The sequence below is a fragment of the Nothoprocta perdicaria genome, unplaced genomic scaffold (genome assembly GCF_003342845.1).
Source record: "Nothoprocta perdicaria isolate Ctin4 unplaced genomic scaffold, notPer1 scaffold_20, whole genome shotgun sequence".
NCBI classification, from domain to species: Eukaryota; Metazoa; Chordata; class Aves; order Tinamiformes; family Tinamidae; genus Nothoprocta; species Nothoprocta perdicaria.
The window spans coordinates 1,450,149-1,474,309 of record NW_020455205.1 but is presented as its reverse complement, the minus strand read 5'-3'; the positions used below and the strand labels follow the sequence as shown (position 1 = coordinate 1,474,309).

Below are 24,161 nucleotides of genomic sequence, written 5' to 3'. Positions count from 1 at the left end.
CTTTTGATGCTCTTATTAATAAAAGAGCTGACTTCTCTCATTCAGTCAAAGTGTCAATGTACATTGTGCAGCATAATTGAGAGAAATGTCAAGTACRGGACTCTCAATTTCTCTGTAATTTAATCAATAACATTCTAATTTTAGGACAAAGCAGAGGCTATTAAATTTGTTTAGGATTGTACTTTTGTTGGAGATCCAACTGAATATCTCAACAGATTTTTTTTTCAACTACAGAAGATTAGAAAAATGCCCACCACAGACCTACACTTTAAGATGCAAACAGAGGAAGCTTTTTACTAAGCCTTCTGTTATGAGGGTGATGAACACAGAACCCAGAGGAAGCCCAATTGACATGTGTGATCAGCAAGGCAGCTATGCATTTCTGGAGGCCAACAAGACATAGACAAGTTCATAAACTGCATTTTGTACAAGGGTGACACACCAGCCGCAATGTAGAAAAGCTCCCAATTTTTATTACAAGAACYGGTACTAGAGCTACTTGTAAACTCTTGTGGACAGAAAGGTGTTGTAGTGAGAGGCAGTAYGTTTTGTAGTCCTGCAATAACCAAAGATGAAGCTCAGAAAAATAAAAACTTCCGTGTTCAGTTTCAAAGTCTTGTGAGCACGGAAGACCTCCTCTCCGAGGCCCACGAAAGCCCATCCGCCTTCCTGACCAGACTCTGATGCTGCAGCAGCTCTGTTTTCAAGCCTAAGGATTTCAGCCCTTCCATATGCCTGGAAATGGAGCACAGGAAGCGGAATGTAGGGGGAAACATTAGACTTGGGATCTGGAACTGATCAGGCAGTAAACTAGAGACTTGGAGAAGTGCAAGGATGGGCTTTGGGGGACAGGGAAGAAAGTCCAGAGCCAAAGGGCTACTGAGGCACAGCGTGCATTGAAATCGAACTTCAAAGCTCATCTTTTATAGCTGCCAGCTTTTTTTGATGATTGCTGGCAATGACAGAAGATTCCTTTTAAAAATTTGGAATTAGACACAGTGTCATCACTGTACAAACTGCAGTTCACAAACTCCCAATTTAGACCTTAAAAGACAAAAAGTATCCAGAATCCCGAGTTATGATAGACACAGAATTATATAATCACACAGGCACAACAATGCAATTGTCAATAAATAAAAAGGAATATTCAAAAGGTAGAATAACTACATGTTAGAGTACAGGGCAGGCCGCGCTGTGGCACTAAACTTCCGAAAACTGGAAAAGAAAAGAAGCCCGTAGAAAGGAATACCCAATCAGTAGAATATATCCACACTTGTTTTTCCTAAAACAACATAAAAAAATTATATTTAAACATTATTTGCATTACACTTTCTCTCTATGGACTAGCTACTACTGGAACTGGAAACGTAACCTCTTGTCATTTGACTGATATCATGGTTTGGAACCAGATGCACTGCCCTCTTTCTGAGAATTTGGGAACAAAAATAATGCTAAAGCAAAAGTTATTTTGTGGAACACAATAATTTTGGTTAGATTGGGGTAAGACATCACTCCTCAAAAGTGGCAAGGAAGAACGGTTGTAACAAGCCACCAATACTACACACAGGAGGAATGGCACTAGGGATCATTGTATGCAGTAGGCTTCCAATCCTACAAATGGTACAGAAAAAAAAAAAAAAAAATAATCAGAAAGCATCCATTTCACAATGACACAGCAGAAATGAAGAAAAAAGGATGATCTGTGTTTGGCCTTTAACATCAGTGAATATCCAGTGTGGTGAAACAGTACATTCTCATTTAAGAAGCTTGAACTTTAAAATTGTGTGCATTAACCAATATAGACAGTTTTGACATGGCTTTGCTTATGCCAGAACTCATTCCCTTCCTTTATGGATATAGACTGTCACCACAGTGTTTTTGCATCTCAGAGTTGGTTGTTTCCTGTACCAATAGAAAATGCAACTTTGGTTAAGCATTACTGCAGATCAAGAAATTCACACTCAATAGCAACTTATGGGAACAATCAGTGCACTGCTCAAGCTCCACTGCCAACACAGCTATTTCTCTGTTGGACTACAGGACAAGGGAGAAGTCACTGCAAAGAATGACCTTACGAAGAAGCAAAACCAGTTAGAAGTGTTGATTCTGCAGAACGTTTATAAGCATGCACACATGACAATGGAAAAATATTAATTACTGCAAGGAAATAAGAAGTATGTCCAAAACTAGTGAATTCTGGCATTAGAAAGAATGCTGTACAAAACTGCTGAAATAGCACTTCTTTTTTTTTTTTTTTTGCGCTCAATATTGATTTCAGTATTTACTCTGTTTGCAATAAAAAGATCTGTTTTGGCAGTTGATTTCAAGGCACAATTCACATTTTCTGTTCACAGTAAAAGTGAACTCTCTTCGTTCTTATTCTCTTCCTAATGTCTTCAAGAAAGGGATGTTAGCAGCGTGCTGCTGCATAATTCCCCATGGATCAGTGCTCACCAGTGAATGTGCCCCAGAAGCACAAAGTGGCCTTACAAAATATTCCAAGGGAGACATTCACCTTGGCRTGTCCGTGGTTGGTCTTGCTGGGCACCAAAAGCAGCCACAGCAGCAGGTAGCCTTTCATGCAGATCATGATTAAAATTGAAGTCAATTCCTTCTTTAGAAATCCATGAGCCAAACCAATTTGTCAGCAACTGGCATTGGGCAAAAGTACAAATTTCTAGCTGGCCTACTGAATAGCTAATTCGAGTTTGTTTTCTGGAAAAACAGTAGCCTTAAAAGCCAAACACTTAAGAACACAGACAGACACTTGGCCAGCATCGCCCCGTGGCTTCCTTCCACACGTGGGGAAGCTAATTGGAGGCCCTCGTCGGCAAGTGCTCTGCATGCATAATGGTCGGGGGGGGCCAGAAACATATGCTCCTTTTCCATGTAATAATAGCGCTCCCGCTGCAATTGTGACGGCCAGAGGAAGTGAGCAAGAATAAAGAGCTTATACTTACTGTAAGGAACACATTCATACTGAACTTCTAGGTATTTGTACGTCCCGGGACAAGGATCAGGAAACACATCTGACCCAGTAACTACTATACATTGTGTTCGGTTGTTGCATCTGAAATGTGAAAAGAAAGCAGGCTAATTAATTTAAAATCACATTTTAATTTGCAAGTTAATACTAAAGTGGCAAATACAGTGCTAGCTCTTTTCACGCTTGGGCAGTTCAGCCTGTACGACAAYGAAGTTAATTAATACTTGATCAGGCAAAGTCCATAAATAAGGCTTTGGGGTAGTATCTGTTCAAACGTTATATTCCTAAATTTGGGAATCCATGTCACTCATTCTCACYGATAGCGACAGCAGTTCCCAAATATCAACAGAACTAAAGCAAATGTCAAAGATGATGCAAGACAAAAAAAGGTGCAAGGTTTCAGTTCTGAGTAATGTGCAATGACAGAAGTGAGCAATTCCTTAGTTCTTTAGAGATATACATTCTGCTGAATGGCTTTACATCTCAGACAGCTTTCTCCTCTCACTCTAAGAAGCTATAATTTTAGTTGGAAGAATTACTGTAGATAAAGARCATTAACATTTCCACTTTAATTACTTTAGGAGCAACTGGTATACTCTAAGTTTCCTTGGCTAGGTTACAGGAAGAGGGAAAGAATGACCTTCTGAAGACATAAGAAAAACAGTTAAAAAGAAAAATTGCAATAAAATTAATTGAAATATAGTTTAGGTTAAATACTGAAACATATATATTTGACAAATAAAAATGCATTTTGATAAATATGACTTTATATATAAAACACTGGAGACTACTGAATTTCACAGCCTTTAATTTTTTTTARTTTTTTTAATTTTAGGTTACCTCTCAGTTTTTTAGAACAAAAATTATTTCAGTGGATTTTAAAAAGGCAAAAACTACCACCTAACTGTGAAGAAATAGTCAAAACGCTATTTAGAAAAAACAGACAGAAGGAAGTCGGGAAAAAAAAGAAAGGTCAGGGAGTTGGGTGACTAAAAGAAAAGGAGCTTGACTGATCTTCTCAAGGGTGAGTTTTGTTTGTCAGTAAACTGAATAATTCCAGTCTCAAGTTAAGTAATAGCCTCGCCTCTGACTCCCACCTCTCCTGCCCTGCTGCTTCCCACACTCTGAATGCCATGGCCCAAGCCAAAATAATCTGTCTTGTATCAGTGTGTTTCCTCAGTTGTACATTGCAAACAGGTACGGGAACAGTTCATGCTGCCTCGTGAAAGGTGGAGCGTGGACAATTGAGACAAATTACTTCCTTTTTAATATTCTAACAGAAGTAGCACAGAACTAGGAATACTGTGGCTAAGCAAATACAGGAACAAAACAAGATTCTGACTTTTTTTCCTACTTTTTTTTTTTTTTTTTTTTTAAGTCTAGTTATCTCACTTTTAGTCTCAGAAGTCTAATAACTGCAAAATCAACTGGGGAAAATCAGGAATTTTTGCACACCCGGGAGGGATGGGGAGCTGCTTGGGATGAAGGATCTTCTGGAGGGCACAGGCTGGTTTCTCATACAGCTCACACAGGGACTGCCCAGCCAYTCGGGATGACAGGATCATCCAGAGCAACAGCCTATGTAGTATATTATACAGTTTGTAATAATTTGTGTATATTACATCACATATATTTATAGTATTCTATATATAGTTTATGTTTAAGCATATATATGTAACTTTTAAAATATATATTTATATATTTTTAAATGATTATACTAGTGCCTGTATATATAGTTTATAGATACTAATATATACTAGTTTCTTTAAGTTTCTTTTTGTTTCTTCAGTGCAAACTTCATGTTGAAGCAAAAATCATTCCTACAGCAGCACTCTGCATAGTGTATCATTCAGTATAATGGTTTCTACAGCTTTAAACTGTATGAAAATTTCATTTTACACTTGAATGAGTGGCAATTAAGAGAGAAATATTGATTTGTTACAAAATAAAATGGATATGTATTGAGAGGAATTGCTTGAGAATGAAATTGATGAAGGTCATATCTAGCCCTGGAAAAAAAAACTGGAAAAAAAAAAAAAAAAGCTCTAGCAGCAGTATTTGTAAACTTTATGGAAACGACAAACTCTTGTTCCCCTGTGTCAAATTCTTGYCCTCTATGTCTTTTATTTTCCTCCCATGAAAAACACATAATGTTGCCACTGGTCAGAAGATTGAGAAGAACTTGATGCTAAGTTAGATGGAAAGGGCAGCTGATAATTGTTCTCCATTGTCCAACTGAAGACATTAGAAAACATTTACAAAAAATAGTTGACTTTCTAAAATCTTTGGAGTGCTTTTCTATGCAAGAAATGCCCTACTGTGCATGCACCCACCTTTGCTCACCTGTGGCCAAAAGGCAAGAAGCCCCAGTCGCACAAAACGGGGCTGATGCTGCTGCAGCAGAGCAGAGCAACAAAGTACCCCCCTGTCCCCAGGAAATGTACCTATGTGGACAAGTGAATCAAGGATTTGAGCTTTAAGTTCTAGTTTTTCACATTCACATCACTGGTTCACATTTAAGAATGCATCACTAGCTGCATTTTACAAAACCTGTATAATTTTCTTACAACGTTCTGATTTTCATGCATTTTTAAAACTTCAAATTAAAGAAGCTTGTTTAAGATAYTCATACGCAAAAAAAAATCCACATTCAGACAACTATTTGTTACCTAGCTAGTGATCATACTCCAATTCTGGGGAAAATTCACAAAAACGATAGCAACTAGAGCAGCTGTCAACTGCAATGCATTAGTCTGCGAGGAGACGGAGTTGAAGTGGATTTGGCAGAGGTAGTTGAGAGAGAAGCAACTTGGGGAATTTACTCTACTATGACTTGTTCTCCAGATAAATGGAAGTCTTCAGTCTGCAGCACTACTGCTTTTTTCTTCCTTTTTTTTTCTTTTTTTTTCCTCTCTCTGTAAAACCAGGCGTGATAACTTTTGTATTAGTTATTGGCACACAGTTCYGCTGCTGGCTGCAAAGACCATTTTACTGACAGGAAAAGGTCTCAGTTAATCTTTAAGATAAGAAACACCGAAATCTGGTACACTGGACAAAAGATACTCCACCTTCTATGAAACTGCACACAACAGTAGATTACCGTGTAAGGCTACAGCATATCAAAGGCACCTCATCACTGCTATAGCAGAACTTCATAATTCCGAGAAATTGTCAGTTTTGAACCACTATGTCCAATAAGAATCGCATTATACTGTTACAACCTGAGCAACTCAATCCCTCACGCCCCATTTCCCAGTCCTCCCAGGAATGTGCAAGCCTTTGCTGAAAATGGTTATTTCATGGGATTCTCCAAAATAAGTTTATCACAGAAATAAAATTCTTGGCAATTAGAAAATTTGACCTAGAMATCACCAGAGAAAAAAAAATGAACTGCCAATTAGCTTGAAGTCCCACATTCACTTTAAGCTTTATTCTCTTTACACAACATACTGCTAGTCTGGTACATCTACCCAAAATTATTCCTATTAAAGGCACAGCCTGTACCAGCTTTAGTTTCCAGGAAATTGAGATTTATGAAATAAACCTCATCTGTGACAAACTGTACAAACTCACTAGGAGTTGTTTCATAAATTGTAGTAAATGAACTAAAATTGAAGCTTTTCCYAGGAAAAGACTAACTGCTGCACACGGATAACCCAGGCTGCTGGGCTAACAGCAGTCGGAGTTTTGCAGAGGGGAAGGGACGAGCACCACTGCTGTCTCACAAAACGCAAGCACTAACTGCGTACTCGAGCGCTCATTTCTTCAGTAGCTTAGCATGAATGAAGAAAGGTTACATTTTCATAATGCAAATGCATCGCTTCAAATCTAGTAATCTAAAAATCAAATGGAGTGTTTAATTAACAGTTACAGTACAACGCCTGAACTCCTTTCACCTCGGGAAGGAGGCCGTGCAAATGAGGAAAGGTCCTTTCACACACTGGATTAGCGCAGAACAAAACGAGCGGCGAAGCCTCCCGCAGCCTGCGGCGCTGCGAGCGGGCGCCGCCGCATCCACCTCCCCGGCGCTCCCGCTCCGCTCCCGCTCCGCGCCGCCGTAAGGGCAGCTGCACTTCCCACAATCATTTGTTTGCATTCCAGCTCTAATCTCCACTGGTACAATTCCCAACAAATTGCTTTGGCTTTTATTTTTTATTTTTTATTTTTTATTTTTTATTTTTTATTTTTTATTTTTTATTTATTTTTTTATTATCGTACGCCCATTATTGCACTTTCCCACGTGCAATGTATGGAGATGAGATTCCACGTGCGATCTATTGTGTGAGGTGTTTTAATCAATAACCTTGTTCTGCTGATTAAGCAGGGGCTTCTGTTTTGGCAAGATAACATTAGTTTCTCCTGTCATGCTCCAAAAGCTATTGGGAATCTTCAGCAGATCATTAGATATGCTACAATAAAGCTTTGGTACATTCTCTTTTCTTTCTTAAATTACTTCTTCACTGTCCTATCATTCCCCGTCACCGCTGGCACTGCATTATTATTACAGCTCCCCTGAAACTTGCACTAGAGCTATGTCTCCAGGCCACAGGATGCCATTTTCAATTGAAGCTTCTGCTTGAAAATATAAATTAAGAAAATTTCATTATCTCCTGCCAAGGGCCATTATTCACCACTGTTCTAAGGAAGATTAAAAATGCAAAATCTACGGACTTGAACAAACACTCCAGCATTAAAATGAAATGCTCAGTGTATCACGACTGGACCAGAAAGTTGAAGTACTGAAAGCTGAAAAGCAAATCCTAGAAAGATATTAGTGCCGGGTGTGTCAAACAGTGACTGGGGGAACAGATCATCTTTATGGGTAACTCAGGTAAGGTACATAGAGATGCATATAGTTCTCTTACAACACTTCCTGGTGRTTTTGCACAGCTAAGACACGTTAATCATGCCCACTTCACAGTTTATCCTTCTACTGCTTTTGTTTCACATGGGTAGCTTTCGACAAATATAGTAACACAAAAGAAACAGCACCATTTGTGAAGGATATGGGCTTAGAAACCAGCTAGCAAAATAACTTCGCTATTCCCCGGATTGGGGCTTTCTGTGAACACAGCATCTCATTCAGAAAGGTAGACTTGGCAAGGACTATCAAGACATAGAAAACAGTTTTATGTACTTCAAATTTAAAAGGGCAAAAAATAAGGTAGTAAATAACATAGCAAAAGCACCATTTATTTTTAATAAAAATGTTAATACACTTCAAAAATCTATTTTGAAATGTTTTGAAACTTTCAGGTCAGCTTTGACAATATTTCTCTTTCAGCATATTGATTAAATACTTAAAAGCTAGCACGATGACATGCTCCTGCATCTTGCCTGCAGCAACCTGYTTAAACACTACTTGCAGCACGTAAACTATGAGTCGTAGCACCACATATTCCATATGGTCTTGTTGTTCCTTATTTCACCCTCTGTGAGTTGCAGTCAGAGTAGGGGATGGGAATGCGGAATGACTATGCTCTGTGCACTGACTTTTAACAGCAGCTTATTCTAAATTGAAAAATTCCTGAACCTCTTTACCCAGAATAAACGGCTGGCTTTACATATGTATTTCTAATAGCCTAAAACTGCCATGAGAGAGGTGCTTCTCCTTTTGTATGCATATGCACTAGGCTTCCACTGCTGTTAATAAACTCAAAGTTAATATGTATGAAAATGTCAAATATTACTTAAATACTATATTTTATTAATTTGGTCTGCAGAAAATATGCACAAAACCCAGACATAAAATAGCCAGAGAACMGGGATTTTATTTTATAGGTATATAAATACACCTGCATGTACGTTCATATTTAAAGGAATGTATTTAAAATCTGAGTTTCAATTAGCATCACCTGACAACAAATACCACRTTACACACCAGAAATGGAACCTAATCAGTCAGGAAATGGAGCCTGAGAAAAAWTGGACTGCTAAAAACTCAGGCCTTTCCTTTGAAGCCCAATTTTGGTGCAGTATTGCCAGCCATCCCTGCAACACCCAGCTTGCTACAGCAGCGCTACAGCCACATGCACTCGGGAAGAGAAATGTGCATATCCATCCCGAGCCAGGCTTTCTCAACCACAGACATGTAATGCTGCAATCGGCTTCTTAAAAAATCTGAATGCCATACTGGGTAATTTGATTTTTTTTGTGTGTGTGTAAGATTAACATTTWWAAAAAAAATTCTTTAATCAGAACCCCTAAAATTATTTTTGTGAATGAGAAAAAGAGAAGAAAATGAAAAATAAGAAGGAAAAATGCATTGAAATACATACAAATAACAATAATTTTACTTAGAGCAAAGATGCTTTGAAGGTAGTTTTAATGAACTGAGTTAAAAACAGGAGACAGRCACATATACGGTTTTGGCTATAAGAATTGTGTTTTGACAGTTGAGATCTTCCTCTGGTTCCTAATGTATTAAGGCATGCTACAAATTGGAAATGTGAAAACTCACTCTCCAGTCTCGGATTTTCCTATATTTTGCAAGACAACCACTATAGCAGTAACCCTGGCGGCTTCAAAATAAAGCTATTTGGGGGAAAAAAAATGTGAGAAAAAAATGTTCCTATTTTGTTTTCAAATATAATATTGATGATTTGTTGAATCTTCCTAATTACTGAGTAAACATGACATTAGGGAGCTAAATAGTGGGTAATTAATATAATAGAAGGTAGCACCAGAGCTCTGTTTCTGTTTGCCCYAATAAATATCCAATAACATGCAATCATGATTTTTTTTAATGCTGTAATCCTGTGGAAATCTAAGAGCAGACAACATTAAAGATGAAAACCCAAAATATACCATAAAACACAACAGAAAATGTACAGTTCCCACAGGCCCTTCCTTGGCATTATCCAATCTGATTCAATATCAATGAATATATATCAGACTTGTATGGCAAAGTAATTTAACGGAGTATTTCTTGCTTTCAACCTCTTCTTACAATTTTAATGCATTTAGTTATGACCCATTTGCATTTTAGTATTCATGTTCTGCAGGTTCAAAGCAGTCACCATTAAAATGAGGGATCTTCCCACTTACTCACWTTCACGCTATCAGAGATGCTTTTTTTTTTTTCCCCCTTTTCACAATTATTTCTGTTTCAGTACTTGGTTGGTGTAAATGCTATTATTATGGAACTACCAATAACCTAACAAATGCATCAGATAAAATAGAAAAAGGAAAAAGAGAAAGGTAAATTGCCTGTGGATTCCAGTAGAGCAGGTAACTTGCACCTTCCCTTGATTACTCTCCCTGGGCTTTTATGGTCCCATCTTTCCTATTACAACTAGCAGAGTCTTTGAGGAGCTGATTATAAAGCACATACAAGAAAACTAGGTAACCAAAAAATGCAAGTGCTGTGCAAATAAACATAACAGTCTCCTAATAAAGTTAACTTTTGTCAGGTGCATGCAAAACCTCAAACTTGTATCAGCATGACACATGCAAGAGAAAATGTTTTAGAGAGAAAACCTTCCTGATGCAACCTGCCTGATGAAGAAGGAACGGAAATCAAGCCACATTCACAGTCGTGTCGTACTATTTATGTAGGTATTTATTTGCAAGCACAACACAGCCCAGGAGTAAAGGCAGGATACATCTTAGTGCACAGCGTACCCTGAACAGATCTGCACTACTGAAAGAGCTCAAAAGACTCAAATAAACGTTACTCCATTTAGACAAAATAAACAGCCCAAAGCCCCCCCCAAAAAAGCCAAAAAAGCCCAAAAGCCAAAAAAAACCCTTTATGAATGAAAACCTCTGTAGCGCAGCACGGAGCAGGGGAGCAGCTCCCCAGGCCGCTGGCCCTGTGTGCGCGAGGGACGGATGGCAGGGTGGCTACACCAACGCGCACGACACCAACGCTCGTGGGCGCCCACAAAACCAGAACGCKCAGGAAGTCCTCCTGCAAGTCCTAAAGCCCAACATCCAGGGCCTAGGCCTAACATCAGGCTCCCRGGTGGAGAGGATACCAGCAAAAACTTTCATACTCAGTCTTGTAACACTAGCTCTTTTTTATCCGTGCCTTGCCATTTAAGCACTTTTGTAATGTAGCCAGAAGTTGTGTAACTTAATAGTGCTTCTGGTCATGATGCTATGAGGAGTAAGTTGAACTATAAATTACAATATTGAAAACATGCGTAGTTTTATCCTTCGCATTAATTTGCACAGATCTTAAATACATTTGAAAAATCACCCACTTAAATTACTAAAATAAGGCATTTTAAAAGATAGCAGTGATTTGTTACAGCAGCTTAGGGTATTTTTAGAAGCCTTGATACACTTTTACTGCCTGCACTTTTACTGGACCTTCAGGTCAGGTTAATGCAAACTGGGCTTGACGTACTATGGGCCTTATTAATTTAGCACAGCTCTCCTGTTTGCATAAATGCACATTCGACATAAATGTAGCTTAGCTTTAATGGGAAAGTAAGACTTACTAATTTACAGAACTGGCTGAAACTTATGATTTCATGGGGTCCTTTAGCTTTCCCCTACAATGGCAAAATGAGCATTAACTTCAAACGAGGGGAGCCCCAAAGTGAAACCCAGGCATTCCCCTTGCACAATTAAAAAAATATATTACAAACTGTATCCATTAGGAGCAATTATTTATAAAAATGTCCACCTATTGCAGTATGCATAGAGAAACAATCACATTTTTAACAAGGGAAATGGGAAATCGCTATGGGATGCCCCACTTAAATTAAATTAGTAAGAAACTTGTTATCAGGCCATATAAAAGATATGCCATAATAAGACACGACCTTGCAGGACCCTGGAGCCAGTCTGTGATTTTTCCCCGCCGTAACCCTTCCTAATTATCTGCAAAGTTACAGACCCTTTTGTGGCAGGTTATTTTTCTGCAAATAGTGAGGGGTTTGGGGCTTCTAAATATTTAATTAGTCTTCTGATATGAGAATTGTTGCACATGCCAAGTGCTTCGATTTTCAGACTGCATTCGTCCTAATTATGCTCAGATTTAGATTGGTCATCCCCAAACCTCTCACTCTTGTAATTATTTACTCCTTAAAGATCATTCAGYGAGGAAATATTTTTCACCCTTATGGCTCTTTCTTTCCACAAATGGCTTTTCTGGTCCGTTAATTACCCACTCGGAGGATTAGAGTTTGCAATAATGCAAGAGATCCTGCATGTAAGATGAGTTTTACAGGGTGAAAGAGAATAAATTGTTTTTTTGTAAACACGCCTCAGGGAATATCCTCTTTTTGGGTTATAATTCTCATCACCAGAGGCCACGTGCCGCCAGGGCGAAACGCTGAGCAAGGGGCCATGAACAGCACGATTCCTCCAGTGATTTACCAAAGCAGCAGCTGCCAGCAGCATGGCACAATCCTCCTTCTCCATGTCTTTTTTGGGGGTCTCATGCCTTTAAAGTTATATACATATCGAGCAGATAATAACAAAATTACAGCTTTTCTTATTTCATCTGCTGATTTTTTCCAGGAGTGCTGTCCCTGGGTAGGCCTCTAATCAACCCCGTAACAGTGGTGTCATTTTCTATTAAAATGTGTCTGAGAGCCCTCACTACAAGCCCCTCTTCTGCGAGGAACGCCTGTCACAAAAGCACTGTTGCTCATTAGCCACACTGATGGCTGGATCTAATTATCCCCTGGAAAGCCTGCAAGGCTTCCAGGTATCGCTCTTCCCCTGCAAAAATATCTTTSCACTCTAACTTGGGAAGGCCAGTGCTACTCTCAGCACTATGATTTGAAGTACGGGGATTACATTACTTCCTTGCGTTGAGTTGTGTGCTGATTCCTGGGATTTTCCATTTTCAGGCCCCAAACGTTCAGGGGCTGCTTCTCTTTGCTTGCTTTTACACACGCAAGCATTGYGTGCATTCTGTGACTGCTTTCTAAACAAGTGGGTTCACTTCTGTAAGAAATGCAAAAGAAAACCTCCTGGCTTGACTCTGTCAATGCACAGATAATCTTTAATTGTATCAAAAATATTCATAATCTAATCCTTTTATCAAACTGTCTAACACTGAAGGAGTCTCATGTGCCTGCACAATTAAAAACCCCATGTTAGCCATACATAATACTGTATTACATTTGATGCAAATCCTTTTCTATTGAAATAAGCACTGGGCTGACAGCAGGAAGCGGCTGATAAGAAAGCAACAAGGCATTGCTGATGGCATTCGTGATAACTGAGCACTAACTCGCACGGGTTCTGTCTACAGCACATTACCAAAGTGCTCCTGTTTTAAACGTGACTCCAGGAAGTGTCCTTTTGCTGCATCTCAGTCACAAAGAAAGGAAAATTATCTAYGAAAGCTAAATATACATAGTTATTGCTGTCTTTTCATATTCATCAGTGTTGCTGGTACCAGAATAAAATACTGAAGGCAATATCGGTGCTGCTACAACCTCAGTGAGAGCACACCTACTGCTTCACAAGGGTAATGCTGGAGTTCAGCTCTCAAGAAATTCAGCTAACATGGGAAAGGTTACAGGTTCAGAAGCAGTTATTGTTAGACTTAAATAATYGAGACTAAATTCACTTGTTGTTGAAGTCACAGGTAAAGAGCACAATTTGAGTTACGTTGAAACAACAGCTTTACATTGCTGGTAAAATGCTTGTATTAAGCACATTCTCAAAATTGCTCTTTCACCATATATATTTATCACGGGGAAGCAAGATATCCTGCAAGCAACAAACAGTAAGGTTAAAGACCACAGCTACACAGATTACTATTAAGAATGGCATACAGATGCTTTTGTACATACAAGGACGAAACACACACCTTGCCAGATGAAGCCTTGTAAAGCTCTGTGTCATTAAACAGCAGTAAGACGTCTGCCTGGACAGTGTTCACAGCCTGTGTCTTTGGTTAGGGCACAGCACTCTTCTTTCTTATCGCAGGAATCTGAGATTATCATATCTCTGGCAGCCTGCTCAAGGAAATGCTTCTGCTATCTAATTTCTTTTTAAAAACTTATTGGATCTATTTTATGCGTGTGATAGAAGAAACCAAAATCCAAAGGTTCCTATAATCATCRTATTTTAGTGAAAACCTGAAAAAGCATGATTTTGAACAGTAAGCGTGTAGTAAAGATTCTCTACTGTAAGTGTATTATAAAACAGGTTTGACATGGAAAATTTATATGTGATAAGAATCTTTCTTCCCCATTGATGCATCTGTAGCAGGCTAAAAATATACTGAGTACTGAGTATTCAGTCTACGTAACACTCTTAAGACTGCATTAACTTCATTGCAGTAACTTGTTTTATAGGCTCAGTTCATCATGACCTATAAAATGTTAGACTGAAGTGCTTTAAATATCTGCTAACACSATGTGCAAGCCTGGGAGTACAAGGCACTGTGCTGTGAAGCGGCAAAGACAGTGCTCTGCTGAGAAAGTAGCACGCACTCTTATGTCACTGATATAAACAGGGCAAGCATGCTAAATAATGTATGAAACAGGCAGCCAATCTTTGTATAAAGCAGGAATTCTACTTGAATTCCTTATTTATTTATTTATTAATTTATTAGCAGTAGGACACATTTTTAAAGTCTCGTTGCTTCCTAAAGAAATATTGGATAYTGTTCTATTAAATAACAGACCTTCAAACTCATCTCGTTTGGGTTATTCTCCAAAAGAAAAAAATAAAGACTTCTTGCACATAGGGTCGGGACATTTTTTCTCATTATTGTTCTACAATATGTAGAAAATAAAGCATAAAGGGTAGAATTATCCATGCCTCCCAGTAATCATGGGCTATTTATTAAGCAATTAGATTGCAATTTTATTATTATAGAAAAAGAAAAAAGATGAGATGCTACAAAATAGTGTTATTGCTTGTATCTTGATCCTTAGACTTTTCCACTTCGGCAACCTCATTAAGGTCAAAATGTCATTAATGCATCTACCCACCTTTAGTCCATATATCTTGGGCACACATGAAATCTATGGAATTCAGGAAAAGAAAATTCTTGTTGCATTCAAATAATGAGCTTAATTGAGCCACAAAGGTCAGAAGGTTCTTTATATTAGAGGTAGGAGATCATTCTGTGGCAGAAGGAAATTTCCAGAACATGAGGGCTGCTATTTTCTATTTTACTCTGTTTSTACTGTTTAATTTTTCAACCCTTGTTACTCTCTCTTCCTTTCCTCTGAATTAAAGTTTCACTGTAACAATTTTACAATTTCCATTGTGTTACCATTGAAAACTTTTTACTTTCACTGCTAACACTGACTTTGTAACACTAAAAAGAACTCATGATTTACTTACATATATTTAATTCATATTAATCTGTCCTAATTTAATATCTATACCCCAGTCTGCCCATCTTCATGTACCTTTCCCATGTCAGTTGTGTTTACTAAGTGATATTCAACGGATTTCCTATAGTGCAACGAACCTTAACAGGCAGCTTTTAATTGCCTTGCATAGGAAACCACATCACTATTAATTCCACAGCAACAGTATAAAATAAAACTATTGCTTCTCAGACTCTAGAGCAATTAGACCTCTCGGCTATTTGGCTAACTCTGCTTCATGATACCCAGTGCAGTTAATTATATTTTTTGATGTTAATAGTCTCTGTCAGTTTCAAGCATAACTCCTCTTTGATGAATATTTAAATTATATTTGAATAAAAAAATAATCTTGGTTACATTTCATATTCAGCAGTCATCACAGCTTAATAAAGGTCTCCTCAGCAAGGGTTGAGATAAATGGCTATATGAACACATGTATAAAGTCTTAAATCAACTTATCAGATAATGTAGCTGTTTTGACTAAGTATTGTAGAGGGTACATTGGGGTGGGAGGAAATAATAGGCTTCAATTATTACAGTATTATTCTCTAAGAACTAAATTTGCCTCAGTAATACATAAGTAAATCAGATTTTTTCAATACTGAAGTTAGGAGTGAAATGAAAACCAAAATTTCTCAGGGCTACACCAGAAAGTTGAAAATCACACAAAAATCATACAGACTCACCTAAAATAATACCAAACTCAACCACTATGCATCGAAGATTAAGCAATGTTATCTCTAGTACCACTGACAGCTAGTTCACCTCCCTGGTTACTCAGAACCTCTTAATTTGCAGATTTGTATTTAATCCATTAACTAATATCATGATTGAACAGCTTCATTAATAAAAAAAAAAAAGATTTTAATGAACAAACTAGACCAACTAGTTTCATATTAAGGATTAATGACTGCAAAAACATTGTCAAATGCACTTTTCTCAGGCCTGGGTGTTACTGCTTCTTCTGAAATAAAGCCCTGCTCTGTGGGGYGCTCCATGGGTGCTCCTGGCTCTGGAATTCTGCCCAGACCATGGAAAAAACAGGCTACATGTTTGTGAGATTTTCCTTTCTACCTGTGTCATGTTTAAGTCTTCAGACTAATACACAGAAGAAAACAAAGCAAAACAAAACAAAATCAACCAAAAAACCAAATGGCCTCAGATGAGGAAGAGCGCAATTGGAAAACGAAGAGCGCCTCAAGCTATTGCTACATAAGAAATAGCTGCGGCCACGACTGCAGGGACAACACCCACGTCTGATTCAGATGAGCAAAAGTCGTCTTTAGTAAAGGATGCTTAAAGAAGGATATCTAATTTTGATGATCTTGTACAATAAAGGCTCGATGCAGACTCCGTCAGCAGGCTGCAATGGAAACCATTGGAATGTCCAAGCAAAACAAGGCGCTTACACAGGAGGTCAGTAATATAATATACTGCGCTAGAGCTATATACTACAGCAACCTCATTGTGCCTAAATTCAGGGAATTCACTAAACCAGATCAGTGTGAGACACATTGAGATCAATACTGTTGTGCAATTTTTTAATTATTTTTTTGGGGGGGCACAGAAAAGCTATTAAATGCACAAGTTGCTACCGAGCTGCCAGCAGAAAGCAGCTAGGTATTTTCCACAACACTTTCCACCCTGCAATATTAATCTTCCCGGATTAATCTGGCGGCAGGAGAAGCAGGGGAAGGGCCCGCAGCAGCAGCAGGGGTCAGTAGAGCCCTTGCCTCGGCGCCACAGACCCCAGCGCAAAATCCTGCCCGTGAAAACGGCTTCAAGCCCTGCTAAGAAATGCAGATCCGGAGCGGAGTGCAGTGCGAGCCCCTTGGGGAAGCCAGGATGGAGGTGCACAGAGCAGCTCGCGGAGGCAACGAGGAGCGGGTCCTCCCGGCTGGAGGCTGTGCTCTGATGAGCGAGGTTAATCAAGGTGATTTACCTGCAACTCGTCCAGGCCAGCAGCCCAGCAGATTTTCTTTGTTCTTTTTTTATGGTCCGGCCCCGACTTGTTTCTGCTTGGGGGGAAGCGACTAGGGCCCCACGAGGCTGCAGACCTGCCAGCAGGGAGGCGAGGGAGCCCCGCGCAGCCCTGCTCCCCACAGCACGGCCTGCTCTGCGTTCTGTCAAGCTCTGTCGCTCCCACTTACACACAAGATTTTTAAAAATGACATAAGTTAGACACATGAAGAGATGGAGCAGGATGAGCATTTTCATTCCCTCGCCCTYCCTTTGGGGAGGATTAAGAGGGAAAAAGTCTCAGGAAAAGGGCACTAGGGATGGGCTGCTTTTCCATCTCTCCATGGCCCGGGGGCACCTCGCCTGCCTTGGGAAGACCCTCACTMAGCGCAGCTGTCTCGCGGGCAGATGATGGACACAACAGGTTAAGAGCATTACCCAGGGAGAAAAGTTCACGCGGACACAAATGCAAGCGTGAACTCTCGACGGGTGTCGTGACGGYCACGGCAATTAAACTCACATGTGTTGCACGGGCTATAGATAGGAGAGGAAACGTGCGACGGGCAAAAAGTGACTGCCTAAACCCAGTTTTTCCTATGGTTTCTGCTTTTGACATTTTTGTAGCAATATTTTACAAAGGAAGGGTATTTCAAGGAGTTCCCCAAGTTGATCTACTATACCTTAAGTAAGCAACACTTATATAATATTTATATATTGCAATATATGTATATATTATATTAATATAATATTTATGTATTGTAAGGCAATCTGCCTTGTGCATATTTAAAAAAGAAAATAGAACTAACTAAATATATTTGGCAAGGGACATATCAAGCTACTATGAGAGTTAAATTGTAGATGAAAATAGAACTTCAGGGCCATTCGAATGTAGCACTGATATAATCTCCTTTCTGCTGTAGGTTAAAAATCATTAGATTATCCTGCAAGATGCCATTTTTTAATTTGAATGTTTGCATAGTCCGCAAAATTCCAGTTTTAAACATTCTGAATTTTTCCTCTTTTCGATTACCAAAACTATGTTCTCTATGTTATAACTACAGCTCATATATTTCTTTTTAAAAATCAAAAATTAACATTTTTAATAGCAGGAAAACAATTCTTGCTTTGTGCAATTAGCATTAACTTCATTGTTTACATTGAATATTTAAATGCACCCTTTATTTTAATAAAGATTCATAAAAATTCATAAAGATTCAGAGTTTAAAGGACAAACTTTCTTAAAATAAAAACACTCATTTCTTACAAGTACCACCAACAGCTATAATGGTYAAATTTTTTTTAAAAAACAATGTACAGAATAGAAAAAAAAATGTACAGAATAGAAAAAAGTATTTGCTATTTCTATTTTGTATCTGAAAAGTTTTTAATACTGGACTTCTTAAAATTCAAAGTTATGCTATCTGCTAGACCGACCAAGTATTTCTTTAAATATATATGCAAAAGATGTCATCTACTTGCATTGTGCTGGAATTGCAAAGATAATTATGACATCMAAGTAATTTTGAAAAAAAGGTTATGATTAGGAAAAGTAACTCATATGAAAATCTAGCATTTTTTAAAATTCAAAGGATAAAGATCCTAGCAAAGAGTTTCTTAGCATCTCAGTGTTACATTATAAAATTACACACATAGTGTGTCTTACCATTCCAAAGGTATGTTCACGTGTGTATTTACAAGTACTACTAAATCCCCATGGTTATTCCAAGCTAATAAAACAGAAACCCGGGCAGCATGTGGCACCCCTGACACCCTCAGCGTCAACCTCAACAAAACCCTCCGGCTCCCTCGCAGTTTTTCCAAGCCTGCAGATCGGAGCTTTGAAGTCGACACTGGAGGTGCAAAGTCTCCTCAAACACACAGGCGATTTGCAAATAACTCAGGCAAACCACCTGTAATCTACTGGCAGTGGGGGCAGAGCAAAGCCTGGGTTGTGAGAATAATTTCTTGTTAATTTTCCAATCCCCACCRTGTCTCCAAAGAGCAGTATTAGTTGTCCCTATCGACTTCAAAGTCTTGTGACAGTTTCTCGCTACAGCCACAAATACTGCACTGTATGAGCAAGAAACCAGAGCTAGCTCCTCGGGCTCCTTTGCTTCTCATGCTTCCTTGCTCCTTTAATCTCTTTTTTAAATGAAATGGCCACAAAAACGACTGGAGGAAATAAGAGCGGGTTCCTCCCTGCTGAAGGACAGCAGAGGACCAAGGAGCGGGGCTATTTTAAGCAGTTCTCACTGCAGGAACGCGGAGCCTCTGCCAGCCACGCTGCTCCCTCACCAAGCAGCTGAGAAATCACCTCACTTTCTGCACCACCTCTCGCTCATGGCAGGATTTCTCAGAGCCGGCTGTATGCAAATACCAGGGTTAATTATCGGATAAGTGTGAAAGGGGAGAGGGATTTTTTTAAAGGTCTAGCTTCTTTCTTCAAAGCTTTAATTTTAACTCTGCCACGCTGAAGTTTACACGGAATCTAAGTATATGTGAAAGACTTTATTCTAGAATAATTGGGATGTAATTTCAATCAAGTACTAAAAATTTAATAACTGCTTAAAAAAAAAAAAAAAAAAGAAGAAAAGAAGGTGAAAGCAAAGCAATGGAGTCATTAGCGTTCAAGTCAGGCTTCCTGGGAAAATATGAAGTCAAAAACCTCTTGAGAAGTGTAGAGAAGAAAGAAAAAAGGAGGCAGGAAAGACTGCGCGGCTGCTCCTCCAGCCCAGAGGCGCCAGGGCATCGGTGGACACAGGCACTGGGATCTGTGGTCTAGAACCTAAAGCCCTCTCAAAGGGGCCACATGCTTATATAGCTTGGTATTAGACTGGAAAGATTATTAATCTTATTTTTAATCTTCACATTTCTTTTTTTTTTTACACTCTAGCTACGGTAAGTTTAGTTGCTGGAAAAAAATGTGGAGTAATGGTGCAAATGACKGATGAGTACTTAATAATTATCATGTAACTACGTTTATCTACAGGCCTAAAACTGAAACGAGTGGGCAAAAGCATTCATGAAAACTCTGCTAGCTGGAGTGATAAAAACAGGTCATTAATCCTTAAAAATAATCGCTATAAAATGTTAAGTAGCAATGCAGAAACTATGGCTGCTTATTTCGCAAAGTATAGAAATAAGTTTTTCTTGTGATCAAACATTCTTACAGATGAATTACTGTTTTCTAGTCAGTGAGAAAAACAGAAAACCMGTAAATCTGATAGTCCTTCAGATGAGACATTTCCTATGCAATTGCTACCACCAAAATACAGCTGATAGGATACTTTTAAATAACAGATCAAGGACATGCACTGAGTATTAAGCAACAATTTGCCTTTGACAACAAAAATTTTGAAGACCAATGCAGTTATAAATAAATGAAACACAAGGACATTTAATATTTCATAAGAAATTTGCAACATTCTTCTACACTTGCCATACAGCACAAATTGAGCAACTCTCAGAARAGATTAAACGAGGCAGAGGAAACAGCATTTCCATTTAATTGCAGGGTCTGAAGAAAGAAAACTATGAAACCAAACTTCCAAAACATTATATATGCCAGATAAAAAACACAAAGCAACACGTCAAAGGATCTCTGCCTCTTGTTCAGAGAGCATGAAAATGATAAACTCTCCCTGAGCACAAATATTGGGAACGAACTATGTACACAGGATCACATCATCATTTTAATCTATTGAAAAGGTAAAACTGAAAGATCGGGAAAGTTCAAAACTACCCTCTGCTATCATAAACTTATAGTCTATTAATTGAAAGAGGAGGACTGAAATTTCAGCTTTCCAGTAACAGTTTGATGTCACTTTAGGCAAGATTGTGCCTCTATATTTGTCTCTGACTACCTTAATCTGTGTATTTGCAGTGAACATAAGGAGGACTTTGATCAAAACACAACATGCATTTTACACAACAAGGAAGTCTACAGAGAGGCACTACATTTACAAAAGCAATTGAAGGTGGTTTCAAAGGGAGTTGACAGATTAGAGGATGATGACACTGCTGCTGTAGTCTCAATGGAAATCTGGCTTGATCTAATTAACAACAACAAACTAGAACCACAAAAAGATAATTCAAACATGTTTTAAAGAAGGTATATGACCTTTTTAGTACCTTACCAATGGAGCCCTTCCAATACTCATCAGAGAACAGTCACAGGTTGAACACAGAACAAGAAAACAAACCCTCAAACCCCTAATTTTCCTTTTGTGTTAGAAACAGTAGCCAGATTTCTATTACAAATATTATATAGACTAGAGAACTAGAGAACGTTTCATGTACTGACATGAAAATCATAAAAAATAGTATCAGTCACACTGAGACTATTGACGACTTGAAGCAAACTGAGAAATCAAAAGGGAAGATTATTTTTAAGACATGGTTATGTGTTACTATATTCTAATATGWTTAAAGAAAATGCAGAAGGCGTTACAAAGCATAGGAGACTTGTTTGCTTCATTCTACAAATACACACACTGCAGAGCTCCCAGGTACTAACCTTTGCCTTTGCCCTCACCCCGAGGTTCTTCACTCTACGAACCTCAGTAGCCACCAGTCTGCCACCAGTCCCAACTTTTTGCAATCGTTATTTTAGCCAAAGTCACAGGGAATGAGAGAAGAACTTTTGCAGGTCTTCAACCAAACAAAAAAGCTAGAACTGTGTGTTTCCTAAACGCTTTCTGGAGAGGCTTTTTTTTTTTTCAGAAATTCAATCCAGTCTTAGAGCAGGCTTGTATTTTATACCAGTAAAAATGTCAGTGACTGATCTGTGCTGACATTTCTGCAATTGTGAGCACTAGGTGACCGTTGCCAGTATTAGGCCTGTAGCGCAAAAACATCTATAAATCTTAGTTCTGATGCAGCTTTGGTGAYGCTTTTGTGCTAAAAACACTTTTATTGGCTCTCCCTCCAAACTCCATGAGTAACAGAGTCACTGTTGGTAAGACATAATGTAACGTCTGCTTGCCTGCAGAAACGCGTATGTACGCACGAGTATAATGACATATATAACCAGTCACATATTTAAATAGCATATACAGTCACTGTTTGATTTTTTTTTTTTTTTTTTTGGCTGGTTACCTGCATTTAGGAAGATATTTATTATCTGCATTCACAGAAAATATTTAACTTTGCCAGGGCATGTAGAAACTACTAAAAAATGCAGCAGCTATTTGAATACTTTGAGTGCTGTTTGACCTCCTGAAAGGCACTCTCCGCAGAGGGGAACTGCTCCATTCTCTTTGCAGTTACCTACCTTCCTTCTTTCCTTTTGCACTGAGAATTAAATAAGACGCCTTCTAACTGCAACTCGTAGCTCTTACGAATAAAGCATTACTTRAACAGCTATTTGGTAAGACAAAATGCAAATTGACAATTACATCACAACATTTTCTCATATATATACCTCTTCCCGTACCAATTCAGACATTTTTTTTCCCTCTTTAATCCTCAAAATGACACATATAGCTTTACCTTTGCGTCATAATCTTGTAGGCATCTGGCAGGAAGCATTCAGTGTTCTCCATCTGGAACGGGTCAGCGTCACAGATCTTGTCGTCCGTGCGGCCATAGTTAGCRCTCTCTATCATAATGACATCGCTGCCCGGGCAGCGCAGGTCGATGGAGTAGCCTTCGCAGGAGAGCTCCCTCCGCACCAACCCGAACGGCAGCGCTGCTCGGCTGAAGCCTAGAAGCAGAAAGGAAGGTGGGATTGAGCCCGATGCACCGAAATCAGGGTGGGTTTTCTCCCTCACACAGGTACTAACAGTGTGCTGAGTTAAACCGTTCTAAACTGGGCTTAAATAGTTTGATGTTTGATGGCTTAAACAGTTTGTCATGGTAAATGAAGCATCTTTCATAAAGCCCTCAAGCCCCCGTGGTGCTGCAGCTGGGTGGGAAGTCCTCTCCAGTCCTCTGCCTGGGGCTGCTTAGCCTTTTACACACATTGAATGAACAGGAACAGGAGGATTTTCAGTAAAAATATAAATGATAAGTCCAACAAACTGCAGGTGCGCACAGCTGCATAAAGTCGCCACATACTTCACAAAAATGACAGACATATTTCAAGAAATTAATCATTCTTAATACTTTTCTCTGCACGTGAGAATTCCTAAAAATAAGCATCTTCTCTAAGAATAACTAAGCAGCATCAGAAGCTTTAGAATCAAAATATATTCCGAATACCCATTGGGATATTTTTAGTCTTTTATAATAAATTCTCCATGCAAAAAAACACACTGTGTCAAGAAATTGTAGTTGCATACTACACTTTCTTGTACACAGCTCTTAGGAAAGAATATATCTGTTCCTCACGAAATGCATGCACAAGTTGAGTAACATGATAGCATTAAATATCTACTTCTTTAAAATAGTAAAGCCTTTATAAATTTTTTAACAGAATCACAGATATTTCCTTTCCTTTTTTTTTTTTTTTTTTAAAGTCATCCCAACACCGTAGCACAAGGCCATTAATATTTCAGTGCAAGCTGCTGGAGACAGGTTATGACAGCAAAAAGAAGCAGCCCCTAAGTATGGGAAGTTGGAGCTCTACAGTGTTTTGAAGGCAAAGAAAATAAACTTTCTTTTAAAAATATGATGCGTTAGAAGAGGCGAGGAAGTCAGGATCTAAAAACATCAAGGACAACTTGAGATAACCCCTTGATAGTAAATTTTCATATGAACCAGAKGCTGTCACTTTTTCTGCTGAATTAATGATCTGTGGATTAAAACCCCTGGTGCGTGAGGAGGAGGAGGATGCGGCAGGGCTGCAGGAGGGAGCTGCTGGCAATGCTYGTGGTGGCTCCACACAGCGTGTCCCACCATCACCACCACCACCCGCTTTTGTCCCACATGTGCAGCAAACTACATCTGACCCGATCCTCAGCAACCTCAGCTGCAGG

General features: G+C 38.9%; 1 protein-coding gene across 3 annotated transcripts in view; it reads right to left on the bottom strand.

Moving 5' to 3' along the window:
• The window catches only part of ADGRL2 (adhesion G protein-coupled receptor L2), a 153,958-nt gene that overhangs the window by 48,149 nt on the left and 81,648 nt on the right, over window positions 1–24,161 (bottom strand). For all 3 annotated transcript variants that reach the window (XM_026037993.1, XM_026037991.1, XM_026037992.1), the window contains exons 3-4: window positions 22,735–22,948; window positions 2,961–3,070 (exon numbers count right to left, since the gene is read on the bottom strand). In XM_026037993.1, the coding sequence (XP_025893778.1) occupies window positions 2,961–3,070; window positions 22,735–22,948 (324 nt within the window). The remainder of the gene's footprint in view (window positions 1–2,960; window positions 3,071–22,734; window positions 22,949–24,161) is intronic.